This window comes from Erpetoichthys calabaricus, chromosome 17 (genome assembly GCF_900747795.2).
Source record: "Erpetoichthys calabaricus chromosome 17, fErpCal1.3, whole genome shotgun sequence".
NCBI classification, from domain to species: Eukaryota; Metazoa; Chordata; class Cladistia; order Polypteriformes; family Polypteridae; genus Erpetoichthys; species Erpetoichthys calabaricus.
This window is the reverse complement of record NC_041410.2, coordinates 30,042,480-30,058,386: the sequence shown is the minus strand read 5'-3', so window position 1 is coordinate 30,058,386 and position 15,907 is coordinate 30,042,480. Positions and strand designations below refer to the sequence as shown.

The 15,907-nt window shown below is 37.4% G+C and overlaps 1 protein-coding gene across 2 annotated transcripts in view; it reads right to left on the bottom strand.

The window, feature by feature from the left end:
* ccdc33 (coiled-coil domain containing 33) overlaps positions 1–15,907 on the bottom strand; it is a 309,934-nt gene that overhangs the window by 24,952 nt on the left and 269,075 nt on the right. For both annotated transcript variants that reach the window (XM_051920613.1, XM_051920615.1), the window contains exons 17-18: positions 9,928–10,145; positions 890–941 (exon numbers count right to left, since the gene is read on the bottom strand). In XM_051920613.1, coding sequence (XP_051776573.1) covers positions 890–941; positions 9,928–10,145 — 270 coding nt within the window. The remainder of the gene's footprint in view (positions 1–889; positions 942–9,927; positions 10,146–15,907) is intronic.

Here is a 15,907-nt window from a genome sequence, read left to right as displayed (position 1 = left end):
CACTTAGAGATTAGCATTGTGCTCACTGTAACCTCTACACTGGTTTATTTTACATTCTTTAGTGAAATAACTTGTTGTGGAAGACACTACAAAAATAAATAACTGAATGATAACCTCCAACTGGATTTGGAGTTTCCTAACCTTCTCAGTCCTGTTTCAGGTAATTGCATTCACAACAACTAGGAGGTTGGGTTCTGTTCACCATCAGGGTTCAGTGAAAAAAAAAATGTAAGTTTTCTATACACTATATAACAATTATTGCTAAACAGTCTATAGTGCCCACGATCCATATCTACCAAATGAAAGAATTACTCAACATATAATAAATAAGTACAAATAAGGCTGTCTAGATAAACCACAGCTCCCAAAACCCCACAGCAATACCTGGTCTGGCCATTATCCATGTAAAATTTAAGTATTATCCCAGTATTCTCTCTGAGTATTCCTTTGTCTGAACTACATGAACATTACACTAATTGGTAATTGTCTCAGACTATATAATACACTAATGGGACCACATATCTGGAGTATTTTGTGTAGTTCTGGTCACCACACTACAAGAAAGACATAGCAGCACTTTAAACCATGCAGAGGAGAACAACCAGGTGCATCCCAGGACTTACACGACATGTACTCTGACAGACTCAGAAAATTAAACCTTTTTAGTCCTGAGCAGAGTACTTTTTTGTACTTTGACAAAGTAGAACTCCAGAAGATTACTTGCCCATGTAAACGTGGATTTTTAAAACACAGGTTTCTCCCTTAATCGGGTTATTCCCCTTAATCCGATTATGGGTGTGCATTTAAACACACTGATAGATTCATTTGTAGTTGTGTCCCCAGAGCTAGGTATTTCTCATTTGTTGTGTTCTGCATACAGAATACTCACCACAGCTTCGTGTTCAGCAACATCTGTTACCTGGTTTTGTCCCACATAGTCTCTAACAAAATAAGAAAAACAAAGTCAAGGCATAAATACATATGTAGTTACTCACACCTTCTCACCAATATACATTTCACCGCATACTCCTTCAATAACAAGTAATAAACTTATGTAATGCCAGTCTTCTAATGCTTTGCACTGTTGCTGTATCATTTGAGATACCTCATAACTGCAACACCAAAAGCTATCATGTGCAGGAGGCATCTTATGCATACTGTAGTTATCTTTCAGACATGCATCATGATTAACATACAGGCCTACTTCACAATTATGAATGACAATTTAGACTGTGAGCTAAAAATGAAGGTTGTCTTTTCTTTAATCTTGTTCCACTATAGCCTGTTCTTCTCACTATTATCTATTTAAATAAATTAGCAAATGCACTAACATTATTGCTTACGTGAAGGGGTGGAGTGGTCATCAGGAATACTGTGAGATTACCTGGTGGGCTGGTGATGGTTCTTGGCTGGCCCACTCTTTCAAATTGTCATAAATAAATGCACATGCATTTAATAAATCAATTAAAAGATGGTGCCTCCCCAGGTGGTATAACCACACTTTGTATGCAAGTATAAATTCTAGGGGTAAAGGAGGCAACCCCTCCTTAAATAGCATAACCCGGCAGGAGTGAAATTAAAAACTTTCAACCATCCATTTTCTTAACCTGCTTACTGTATTTAAGCAGTAGTTTAACATTTAAGGATTTTACAATGGTTTCTATATTTTATAAATGGTAAAAGAACAAACAAAGGTCATTCTGAGAAAGAAAGGATTGCACAAAAAAATGCACTGGAAGAGGAAGCGGCATAATTTATGAAAATATCAACTTTATTTAGAACAGGTGAGAAAAGCCGTTTATCATGAAATTTAAAACACTGCATCGGTTCACAACTTCAGTAGCACTTGGAAATGTGATTGGCTCTACATTGTTTCAAATTTCCTTAAACACACAGAGGTCAAAGCATTATTAACACACTGTGTCTAACTGACATCGATGTGTGGTGCTTCACGTGACAACACTATTAATGGCACTAAGTTATTTAGTGAGCTGACAACAAAAGTAACTGGAACTTTCTGCTGCTACCTAGCTTTTGAAGCTAACTTTAGCCTTCAGAATGTAGGCTATGTGAGCATATGAAGAAAGGGAAAATGTTTAGTGAATGTACAACCCCAATTCCAATGAAGTTGGGACGTTGTGTAAAACGTAAATAAAAACTGAATACAATGATTTGAAAATCCTTTTCAACCTATATTCAATTGAATACACTACGAAGACAAGATATCGAATGTTCAAACTGATAAACTTTATTGTTGTTTTGCAAATTTTCACTCATTTTGAGTCAAAATTTTTCCTGAACATTTCACTTTATTCATCCAACATCCTAATTTCCATTATAGGAATGCAGGGAACTTGGACCTACATGTACAGCAAAAAAAAAATCAGTTTTATAAAACCTGCTGTACATATATTTCTATGAAATTTACCTTTATACATCACAGTCATCTTGAAAATGTGCATACATGAACGTGCCTCTGACCCACCCTCAAACAACCATATCAGGACCATGCTAATTAACCTTGTACAAGTGCAATCTGGATGCTGCCATGGTAAATTGCATCTGAAGAGCCCTATTGTGTGCTCTGCATGGCACTGAAACACATCATTGTAGCACCTCTACTCTGTGCTCTGGGGGTCAGGGAAAGGTGGCAGTATGTAAGTGGATAGCCACTATCACTTGGCACATGTAATGATATGATTGCTGTTACAATTAAGCAAGTCTTTATGTGTTTCACAAATAAAAAGACTGAATCTAGTAAATGCTGCATTATAAAAATCTTTAAGTATTTCCTCTACACAGGGGTGTCAAAGTGGCTTTTATTTAAGGCCAAAAATAACACATTATACTGTATACCCAATATGGACTGGAATATATTAAAAAACACCTACCACCACATTTTCTTTAAAAACAAGACACTTGGGTACCTCTCTGCTCATCACAATCTTAAATTTTGCCTTGTACCTCTCTTGAAACCATCTTACCTCTTTATTAACTTTTCTGAAATGCAGCCAGAAGATTGGAATCATCATTGACTGAGAAAATTACAATTCGTAAAGTTGGGTAAGAGCAGCAGTCCAGACACAGGAGAGAATTGTAGCTAAAGCAAATTACACCTATTTACACCTGCATTAATGCGAGTCACGATCAGATGGCACTAGGCCATGTTAAAAATTGGGTGTAAATGCTCTGGTGATGGATCACACAGACCACATTTGGTGTTGGTTAAAATGGATAGGGACCACATTTAACATGAGCGGAAATGCAAATGAGTCTCTTATCCACATACAAAAATCAAGTCAGCAGAAAAGACAAAAAAAAATTGTATAGGGTGGTAGCAGCCACGGAAGGGTGGCTATCACTGACACACATGCAAAGTTAAAAAGTAAGCAGAGTAACAGCAGCGGCATGTTAAGCTACTGTCTCTTTCATGAGACTGTCACATCTTTTGCATTATGCTAAAACACCAAAGTTCTTGATATCAGAGTAGTATGCGTGGTGTCCTAGTTAAATACAGATTATAAATAATCCATTAAAAAGCAGGATAAAATCAAGCAGAATCTGTCCTTGTCTCCAGAGCAGATTTGCTCAATCTCCCTCTATCTTGTCTTGCTCTGCTCACCTATCTCCCAGGTATAATCAATGGGCTGAAGATGTCAGAGAACACAGTCCCTCATTGACTCCATGTCTCAGCCACCTTACTTTGGTACCAAGCCCAAATGCATCTTCCTGATGCCTCTGCTGACATCCGCAGGATCTCTAGGAATATCTGATCGATCTTGCTTGCAACTACTTAGCAGGAGTACTCCAGTCTGTCCCTGGTTCGCTCTCACTAAGGTTTGGTGCAGGATTTTCCTGACTGCTATGTCACCTTCCTTCTGCTCTGCCTCTCATCCAATCCTCTTCTTTTCTCTCTCTTTGCCAATCCAATCTCCTCTGCATTTTTGTTTTCCTCCTTGCTCACAGACCCCTTTTATCCCCAGTGAGTAGAGGTGTGCCAAACTAACCATGAAGCCCTGATGAGGGACATCTGCACCAATTACTTGCGAGCATGTCAAATGCAATAAGCCAATCCTCTCATCAAAAATTTCCACAGGCGTGTGACTTTTCTCTTACACACCTGCACTCACGGGGTTTCTCCTACCTCACTGTTTTATTTATATTTATTTATCTTTTTAAACTCACGCACTGCCACGGATTCCAAATGTGCTTTACCACAGCATGTTATCTTCTTTTCACTTTGTTGTTGGGTTTTTTGAGGCAAATAATTTCCATTTCAACTACAGGTTAGTGTGCTGTGCTGCACTATACTATGGCAGATGTAAATATAATCCAGCTACATTATATATAGTTAAAACCTACGTATGATCCACGTTAAAGAGGGTCTCTGAGAAAACTAACATTCATCACGAATTGTATGAAACATGTTTTGAATTCTGATGAGGTAGGCCATTTTAAAAATAAGTCCAATGGCCACTTCCAGCCCACAGTCCATGACTCTGATACCTTGCTATACATTATAATTATTTATTTATAATTTAAATTTATTTAGAAATATTTATTTATAAATTATCTACTCTATATATATAAAATCCTAAGCCTAAAAGTGCAATGATTTTGTGCAACGATTTTATGTGACGTCTTTATGTCACTTTTTTTTGTCACGCTTTAAATCGAGCTTATTTTAAAACCTACATATATATGTTTGGTATCATTCTTTTCAGAATTTATCAAACTTTAATGTGATGTTAGATTTTCAGATTCTTATTCCGTTTTTAAATTACAAACTAAAAAATATCAGGAACTCACGTCCCGCAATACGAGACTTTGTGCCAAGACATTTAACCATACTCGGGTCCGGAAATAAAAGACAAAGTAGAACAGCTGCTGTACAGGCTTTTAAATGTTCGAAGTGCTGCGCGAGATGCAGATCACGCGGCACGGCAGCAGCAGCAAACCAGCAGCTGATCAAGCAAAGAGGAGGTGAAAAAAAAACTGTACTTGTTTCCAATTGTATCACCATTTAAGAGGGGGTTTCGGAGGAACAACCGCATCTCCTTGGGGTGCGTTCAGTCCCCCTCTTCACAACGCGAGCGGCAGAGATACGCAGGCTGAGGGGGTTGGCGAGCGAAGCGAGCAGGGACGAACCCCCTAGTATTGTTATATTGTTGTAAGATCACAGCAACTTAGAACAATTTTAAAAAATGAGTGTGACTGCTTGTTAAGAAACTACTACATTAACAAACAAAGGAATTTTTAAAGCAAAGCACAAGATGCTTAGGCGATAGATTAGGTCTGAAGGCCCCAACTTAATACTTTGCAACATGGGACACCAGTTGAGTGCTACTGTAATAGTTGCTTTTTCAATTACACTTCATTGTTTTAAGCAATGTCTGTCAATTAAGTAAATAATAATAATAATATGCAGTGTGTGAAACTGTGTCAGGTGAAGTAGCTAAACAAACACTGCTGACACTGAAAACACTCTTTAAAATGCTGATTTAAAAGCCACTATAGTAATAAAAGGAAAAATCAGAAATAATGTAAAAGAAATTGGCTTTTCCTTACTGTGATAAATGATTACCAGGAGTAGCATAAAACAGCAGTAAGTCAGGGATCTCAAGTTCAAGAGTGAACCAAAAACTGTTCTGGTGCAGAAAGATACTAGGGTGCCTGAGAATCAGTTCTTAAAAGAACTGTTGGTTCAAAAGCAGAGCTGTAAGAAAAAAAAAAATCTATCCGAAAATGTGATGTGAAGGGGTGTGTTCATTTTAATGATAAAGTTATAAGCTAACCATTCAAATACATGAAAAGGTTGATTGTGGGAGTGATGTTAAAAACAAGATTTGTAAAATACAGTAATATTTTTTAGCATGTGTAGTTTAACACAAGGTCAAAATTAGTGCATGTTAAAGCAACATTTCATTGAATACCAGTTTTTGCCTACAGATAAGAGTTTTTTCTATTTATTATATATACAAATATATTCAATTAGTGTAATTCAATGTGAGCCGTGCATGCTCCCAACAAATCTGACATCCCTAAAAGACACGCATATAGGTAGATGAAACAAGCAGGAGCCAGAATAATAAACAAGCAATACTATATTTACTCAACAAAAAACTGTTCACAAAAGTGAAGCCAATTGCATGTTTAACTGATAAGACTGATAGAAATGCTGGACTTGTCATGTCAGCAGTCCAAACAGCTGACATTTATATTAAATTTTCACAGGGTGGACTATAATCATTTTAAAGTTGTCCATGTAGTTGTAATATTATTGTCTCTTGGCTATTGTTGACCTTGTCCTTTTGTTATGTCTAAATTAGATGACAGGCTTTAGCGTTAGCAATGGAAAACAAATACTAGATCTTATGCAAAATAATAAAATATAAAGCATGGTTAATCTGGGAGATGCTAAAGTGAGGCCGGTCTTAATACCGGTCTAGTACGGACAGCATCAGCTGCTCTGCTTTCTTTTATGTACAGCAGTTTCTCTAGTCAAGTCTTCCTCTGCTGTCAGCACACACTGTGAGTGGAGGTCACTATATTACACTATACGGTACCTATAAAAAGTATTCAAAGTCAAAGCGAACTTTATTGTCATCTCAACCATATATAAGTATACAGATAGACGAAATTGTGAAGCTCAGGGTCCACAGCGTAACAACATGAAGTGCAAATAAAAAATTAAAATTAAAAAGAGAATTTAAATTTAAATTTAAAATTTTAATTTAAAATTAAAACACAAACAAGACAAGACATTGTGCAAAGGCAAGATTGATGCAATGTATTGTATTATGCAATCTAGATACATAAATATAGTCAATAAATATGTAATATAATAAATAAATAATATAGATAATACAGAAATTATCAAGATTATTTACCCCCTTTGGAAGCTTTCGCATTTTATTACATAGAAAACTGAACCACACACTGAATTTAAATGGACCTCTTTTGACACTGCCCGACAGAAAAAGACTCCTTAATGTCAAAGTGAAAACATGCCTCTGCTAAGTGATCCAAATTAATTATAAAACATAAAATAACAGATTGTATAAATACACGTTATCTAGAAGATCCAGCTAGTGGGGACTCAGTATTATGGTCTAACCTACACAATGAAAACAAAAAGAACACTCCAAGCAGCTCTGTGAAAAGGTGATTGGAATGCACAAGTCAGGGCATGGAAGCAAGGCAGTATCCAAATTGAGGAATATCCTTTGGAGTACAGTTAAATAAACCATTAAGAAACTGAAAGAGTATTACAAAGTTCTAAACGTGCCTAGACTAGGTTATCCCTTAAAACGTCTGATCATGCAAGAAGATTATTGGGGGAGGCCACTAATCTAGATGACAACTAGCAGTCAAATAAAGTCTTTAAATACCGCCGTAGAGCAAGAGAGAGAATATTGGTGGAAAGAACATGCACTCCCAAAATGCTTTATGAAGGTGTTTTAATAAACCTTTACCTATTTATCGAAGAGTTACAGGGGGATTACGAGGACTATGATAACTAATTAACATTGCTGATAATAATGTATGAAAAAATAGTTAGCAACAAATTTTGATTCCAATTAGATGCCTTATAACTTATTATATACATCACGTCATTGATAAAAGTAACGTTAATCACATTTTGAGATTTTGCAAAGATGGACAGTGCAAATCGAAGACCAAAGGACTCAAAAATGTGTAGTCATTTCAGCTTCACATCTGGTAACAGACCAGTGGCTCACTTGACATGGAAGCCTAAATGTAATGTAGGAGAAATACTCTCACTCACACATGAAGATAATACAGCAGGACTCTCAATACCATGTACCTCAGTTTCCTCTAGCAGTTCAAGCATCTTAACTGACAGTATAGAATGAAAGTTACTGATAATATTGAAAACTTCTGTATATCATTTATTTTACTGATAGTGATGACCGATATTTGATGCTAAACCAAGTATTTTGAAGAGCACAAGACTGTGCTGATCACCTGGTCTATGCTGCCTCCTAGCAGGTAAAAATCAAACTACAGACTCCAGGCAATGTTTGTTGATGCTTAATAATGGTATCTGTCTTCTACCACTTTATGTTGACTTTTGTCAACAACCGCCTTAAAATGGTTAAAACAGACCTTATAGTTAGTAGCATGACATGTTGCTATACATCTTCTGGAAAATATAATTGCACAAAATACTTGTACTATTGTTATGATGGACAGCATTGTGCAAAAATTAAAACTCATTTTTTTAACAACATACTTTTGTGTGATTAAATAAGAACATGGATTTTAGGTGTGAATGGACTTCTGAAATCTGTTTTGTACTCTTCTACATATAAAACTTTGTGAGTCTTTTTTCTCTTTTTTTACTGCAACACTGTACTGAATTGTCAAAATTTAATTGCCATACTACCATACAGAAAAAGAAGTATCACACAACAGATAATCAATAGATAAACTGAACCATTCTGGTCACTTCCTAACTACTTTTTGTCCTAGAAAAAAAATGTTCACCCACCATATAAATGGTAAGAGGTAAATCTGTGACAGTGTTCTGTACAGCTCACACTATGTAATATGACAGCATTAAAAAGGTTATAAAATTAGATCATGTCTGTATGTTATGAACAAACTGTATTAGGTAGTTATATATGTACTGTAATTTTCGGTAAGAATACTCACATTTACAGTATGTTTTGCTCACAAAGGAGCAAGAAGCCTTTTTACAGAATGATATAGTCTTCCATAAAACACTAGCAATTGTGTCCTATTTCTAAAAGCATATATCTAGAAACTGCATCGGAATTACAATCTGTACAAAAATAGAAATATTACATTAAATCCTGTTTCTAAATTACAAAATTATCATGAAGCTATGAAAGAAGCAGATCAATCAAAAACAATCTGAGAGATTAACATCATGAAGAAAATATATAATAACTACAAATCAGTATCTGGATATTGCGAACCTTAAGCAAATAATTAATTAATAATCAACTGGCCAATTTATTAGGTGCTCATACTCATTAATTCAAATAGATTGTTCCTCCAAACAGCTGAAAATGCAGCTGCAACTCCATGTGTATAGCATGAAGACAGAGGTCCCAAGTGAAAAAGAAATTAAGGTGCATTGGGAAGAAATATGTAGAATTTCCACTATTACTACAGGGCTCCAGATCTGTGCAACACATGTTTAGGCTATGAGGAGCTACCAGAAGACCAATAAAAACCTTCCAGGTTAGAAAGAGACAGCAGACTACCAGATGGGATATGTAAGACCATGCTACTGAAATAGAATAAAATAGTAAATTAAAGGGTTTTCAGGGCTATGGGGTGCAGAGGACACCAGCAACAAACAAAGCAGTTTTGGAGCAGTAAGGATTTTGTCTACTTTGTATTTATTTTGAGGCTGTGTCTTCACCCTTTGCTTAAATACTTATGGGATTAGTCATGGTATGAATTTTACTTTCTAAGAATTTTGACCCATAAGCAAATAATTGTTTTGAATTAAACCCTAACCAAAAATCCCAAATAAATACATTAAGATTCTACATTATAAATGTTATGTTGTAAAAGGGGACGAACCCTAGAAGGAATGTCAGTACTCTGAAGACACATTCAAACATACAGTGAGACAGACGCTTAATCATACTGAGCTAATCAGGATAAAACTTAAAGGTCCTAGTGGCTTGAAATACTTTTCAAAAGCACTATTTATATTTCACAAGCACATTTTATTTACTTAAGGGGTTAACTGTAGTAAATGTAGTGTAATATTGTGTTAACGTTCCAATTTTAAAAATATGAAGTAAGAATTTAGCAAAAGAAGATTAGATATATATGGAGGTATCCTTTCTCTAAAGGGCATGTTAAAGAAAGATTATACAGAATGCAAGTTACTTTCCTGCAGATGGTCTACCAGTTTCTTACCTCTTAGGGGAATGGGTACGGCGAGGTGGGGATTGGGACCGTTCTGTGGACTCAGTGACCTTACTCTTGTCAGGCTGTTTGGGTTCTGTCCTGTGGGGATGTCTGCGTCCATAATGAGGATCCTGAGCGGCTGGATGAACACGGAATAGGTATTCATATTCTGGCAAAATCTCTTCAAGAGCATCATAAGATGGAAGGTCAAATGTTCCCCTCTGCAGCTGCAGGATAATAAACAAGTCATTCTATTAGTACTGTGTAAAACAGGCCTTATATTTAAAACAAGGATTTAATTTCAAAGGTCTCCAAAGTAAATTAATGCACACTAGCACATCTCCTAAGGCTACCCTACTTATCTATATTCTACCAGTTTCACATACATTTAAACACAGAATGTTTTTAAGTTCCAAGAGCTAGGAAACAACCGCGATTTATACTGCTCTGTGGATGTGTCACCTATTGGAATTCTTCAAAACACTATTTTGTGCCCTCACTATACCAATTTACCTACTAAATAATCAAGTCACTATTGAGATAGTATTAGTTTACATTTTGCTTGAGATGTTCCTGTCAATTGGCATTTGGGGTGTTTGCCTGTCCATTGTGATTCAAATTGCTTGGATTAAAAAACTGAAAATACCAAAAATAGTATAAAAAATATTTTTAAAGCTTTGGCAGCCAGGTAAGGCAAGAAAGAGGCTAAATTAGAGAAGTAGTGAGAGGAGGCAGCAAAACCAAGAGGCTGGTAAATATGTCCATGACAGTAAAGTGTGAGACACCACACTTACTAAACATGTAAGAATGCCGGGAAATAAAGACAAAATTCTCAGACAGCATGCTAGAAATACTGTGAATTGTGCTCACTTATCAAACTCATTGATAGGTCACAAATGACACCATTTACTAGCCACCTTGAATGATACAGACAAGCAAAGAAGAAATGTACAGACCAATGAAGGTGTCAGATCCTCTAAACAGATTAATATATATCACATATCACTGTATCAGATGCCTGGGCATGACTGGGTTTGAGGGCATCTAAGGCTACGTCCACACTATTACATTTTCATTAACAAGAGGAGTTTTTACGACAAAACGATCTCTGTTAACACTAAAATGACTGAAAACGCAGATGATGTAGCCTCTCACCTACACTGGGGATATACACATCAGCAGAAACCTTCTTGAAGGGATGGTAAGGCTTACCAGCCTTGGGATTTATGGCAGAACGGTGACCAGCAAATTATATGCCTTTTGCAGATGTATACAACATTCAAACTGTACAAAACACTATTTAGATGCATACAGGTAAGCAACAAAACAAGCACCATGGAAAGCAGCTCCTCTATGTCTGCTATGTTGGAACATAGTTTTTTTCTGTTAAGGGTGACCAATCAAAAAATGAGTTGTTTTAATAAGTAGAATGGATTTGGGAAAGTACCACAAAATAAGTACTAACCAATCACAGTGCAAACAGAGTGTGCGTTATCAAAACTTTAAATTTTCACACATCCCCACTGCAAAGAACAAGCCACCATTTTCAAAAAATATGGCTCTAGAGAGTGTTTTCAAGAGTCTCCAATTTGAGGGGTTAAAAACTCTAGGGTAATGTGGACAAAAGGGCAAAATGGAGAATAACGTCTAACGTTACTAAACAAAAACGTAGCAGTGTGGATGTAAACTAACTCTCTGAAAACAATAATTACCTTATCCATTAACTGCTTCTTGTCCTAATTCCAAAATTCTAGGTAATCAAAGGGACAAGATAAACAAGCAAGGATTAATAAGTGAGCAAATTATAATGTATCTAGTTTTTAGTTTGTAATGAATCTAGTTTTAAGGGGTGTAACACGTCAAAAACAGATTCCCTCAGAGATGTCCACAATAGCTCACTCTAAACATAGGACTTTTACAGACAAATAAGTCCTTAACAGTGGCACACCGATTCCAGCTTGGTGCAGGGACAGTGCATTGGTAGCATTGATCTGTGTAATTGTTAATTAAAAACAAAAACACACAAAATGCATGTACTGTTAAGTAAATAATATTTATCCCCTTTTCCATCCCCAACCTGAGCCTCTGAACATTTGAGGTATGAACCCTAGTCGTTTAGCCACCAGATCCCATTGTTTTAAAATATCTATAGTAAAAAACTAGATTAAAATTAAACACATACTTTATTTCTAGGTATGTATTACTGGATTGCACCAAGCACAATCCCGTAAATGACCAGTGTACCATCCACCACATTTGGTCCTTGCTTTATAACCAGTGCTGCTGTGATGATCATTGGCCCCCTATAACCCTAAACTGGGCAGATTAAACTTACCCCTCAGCACATGCAAGATTAAATGTATACCTGTGACTTTTGTTTAGTTCATGTCACTTGGTTGCAAACTATGCATGTCCTTAACATATCCTAGCTGTCACATGACGACCACAGAATGTGCATGCATGATGATACTGACCACACCAGGAAATACTGTAGCAAAAAAACGCAATGGTCATTGCAAAATAACACAATAACATTATTTTTTTAAATGATGGGAATAAGCTTTTGTAGAATTCCACTATGATGGAAAAAGTTTATAATAAAATCATTGATTTCCTCAACATGAACATCTTCAGTCTGTAGGAGGAAACAAAAACATCTGGAGGATAACCTATGTGCACGGGGCTAACTTGTTTAACTTCTTGAGGAACACGGCTTCTTTAGATCATTTTATGATGATACCACCCAGCGAATCAAAACATGAATGAAGTAAAAGAAAACAGAATGAAATATGACAATCACTTACAGCTTAAACGTATGCCACTAAAACCTTGTGCTGTGACACAGTAGGTCAGCCTGGTTGAAAGTCAGAAAAACATCCAGGCAAGTGGATATACAGACCGTCACTTCGGCAGTCAAAAAAGGAACAGATGGAATTGCAACAGATGTCTGAAGCTAGTTTCTTCAATCAGTCAAGTGGGCAAATGAGACCAGATGCAAAGATAACCAGTGTGATTGACACACAAACATACAGATTAATACCTACATGGACCTCTGGCATTTTTTTTAAATTCTAAACAAGCTTACAACCAGACAGAAGGTGGGCTATTCTGACAGAACCAAATGTATAAGACCTAGTGGAGAGACAGACTAAAAGAAAAGTCAAGATTGATTCTCTCAATAAAAAAACGCCCAGTCAGGCAGGCGAAACATAATTGGACAGCTAGCCTAATGACCAAGTTCTGTAGGTATAAGAAGGCAAACGAGCAGATCGAGTTAGCCAAGCAGTCAGCAGATGAGCACATCGAATTAATTCTGAAGAACTCATGGTATACTCTCGTTACTTTCTCTGGCCTATTTTTCAGGAAAAGACACACAGAGTGACTGACATTGAGAAAAGATCTTTGTTGGCTACTGTCTCTCCTGTACTCACTGTGCCGGTGTGCGGCCTGTAGTAGTCGGTCATTTCTCTCCTTTATACGGACTCATAAATCCCTACGAGCTGCAGTCCAGTCGCGCTTGGCGCTTCCGGAGCCGCCCCTCTGGACAGGTGCTCCAAAGTGACAGTGGTTACCGGGCCGCGCTCCGTATCTCCTTCTCTCTAAAGTCAACAACCTCTCCCAGCTGAGTAAACGGAGTGAGCCCTGCCCTCGTGGGCTTGTCCGGACCCGGCACACCGGCTTGCACCGCAGCACGCCAACCGTACCTTTGTGGTTGCCGGTCGGTTCGGAGACTTTCTAATGGTGAGCATAGTGAACCGTCAATGAGGGCGACGTATGTGAATGCAGACACGACGTGAGTCACCCTGGTGGCTTTACCCGCTCTCCCATTACGCGCCTTTCACAACCTGCGCCGCTCGCCACCGTTGCCACAACACAACACCCTGCTTAGCAACCGGACAGGGCCGAGTGGGCGGGGGCAAAGTTAATGTTGAAAGGGGTTTGAGCAGAACCCGATTTAAAAGTCGCACATCGGCAGTGGGGCGATCTGTGGAATAAATAAATAATCTGACAACAACGAGAGAGAGAGAGAAAACGCCGCCTCCACCGCCGCCCTCTGTTCACACCGTCATTTTGGCAACGAATGAGCCCAGCTCGGGTACTGCCTTGGTGGGATTTCTACGTTCTTTGACATCCATAAGTGTGCGGGGTGTGTTTGTGAGTGTTCATTTGTTAGTAGAACCTGCACTTCAGAACAGCTAATCCACCTGAATCTAAGCATGCTGTACTTGGATGGGAGACCATCTAGAAAAAGCTTGGGTTGCTGCTGGAAGAGGTGTTGGTGAGGGAGCGCATACCCTATGGTCTGTATACGGATTCCTGTCCAGTGACACGAACACTGTACTGTAAATATGACGCTGCCCCATAGATAAGATGTAAAACCGAGGTCCCGACTCTCTGTGGTCATTAAAGATCCCTGAGCATCTTTATAAAAATTGTAGGGTTTATCCCGATATCCTGGCGAAAGTGGCCATCATTCTAGCTCTCTAATCATACACTGCTCTTTACTGGCTAAGAATCTCTCTCACTCCTTCACCACCTAAAAGCTAGCGTGTGGTGAGCATACTGGCACAGTAATGGCTGCCATCACATGATCCAGGTGGGCGCTACACATTGGTGCTGGTTAAAGTTGTTCCCCTTTGTCTATGTAAAGCGCTTTGAGTATAAATATGAAAAAAAAAATATTCATTGCACTTCATTGCAATGGAATGGCATCCCATCCAGCCAGCTTGGTGTCATTCTTGAACTGAATTGAGAATGCACTGTCAATTTCAATTCACTTCCTGGAATGTGAATTACAACTGGAATTGGACCAAGCTCATGAGGAAAAGAACTGGAATCAAAGGAAACTGAATTGTATTAAACTTTACAAAATTCCACTTCTGAGATAATTTGTCTTGATTTGTTAAATATTGCATATCAGATATAAAAATACAAACATGTCTCTATTTTCTCACTCTCTCTCTCTCTCTGGAACTTCTGTAAAGCTTTAATTTGCCCTGGAGATTAATATATAATAATATTAAGAAGAAGAAATTTTACTTTCATAGCATCTTTCCCATGCTCAAGATCTATCACTCCATATATCCATCTATTATATAGTGCTTTTTAGTTCTATCTATCTGTCTATCTGTCTGTCTGCCTGTCTAATACATTCAAGAATAATATATATAATTAATTGACTGTGCACAATAACGTTCAAGAATAATAATATTGGACAAGTAATAATAGGCCACACCCCCTCAGCCCCTGGCCTTAGCAGCCAAGCATTCAAACACAGAGCAGAGTAAACAGCAAAAGAAAACTTTTTTACACACCAAAATATCGAAAAAGGTGGAGCCATGACCAGACATCAAATTTAATCATAAAAGTATAGAAACAAAATTTTGGAATACCTACATTTGGTTTAATACATTTTTGGTTAACATTTCCTGTTGTTTTGTTCTGCCAGTAAGAAGGAATGAGGAAACCACTAGGACAGGGGTAATCAAATTGAGAGATGAGTGTGTACAGTACTTAGGAAACTGTTCAACGGGTCAGTTGCAAACATCAGAAAAATGTTTCCCGGAACCGAAATGCTAAACTGTAAATGTTGTCAAAAGGAGAATTCGCAGAAGTCAGTAGCCACAAGACTTTTATTACTAGAAGAACACACATTGAATTTGTGTGAGTTTTCAGTCTGTAATCTTGGATGTTGCACTGAATGTGGCATGGGTTTGTAAAGCCTATCATCAGTAATGTGATGTACTGTATCTCTGGATGAGAGCCTCTAGCAACATTGCACCACATCTTGACAACAAAACCAATAGATGTTGGAGCTTACAAAAAAATCCAAAAATGGTGACAAACTCGAAAAATAATGACGATAAAAAATCTGGGAATGCTAACCGTATGTATTTTCAGTGTTGTCAGTAAAATATTAAGACCTGAGAGATCAAGATACCATTATTGTCACTGTACAATTCAATTAAATATCGTTTAGAGCAAGCCT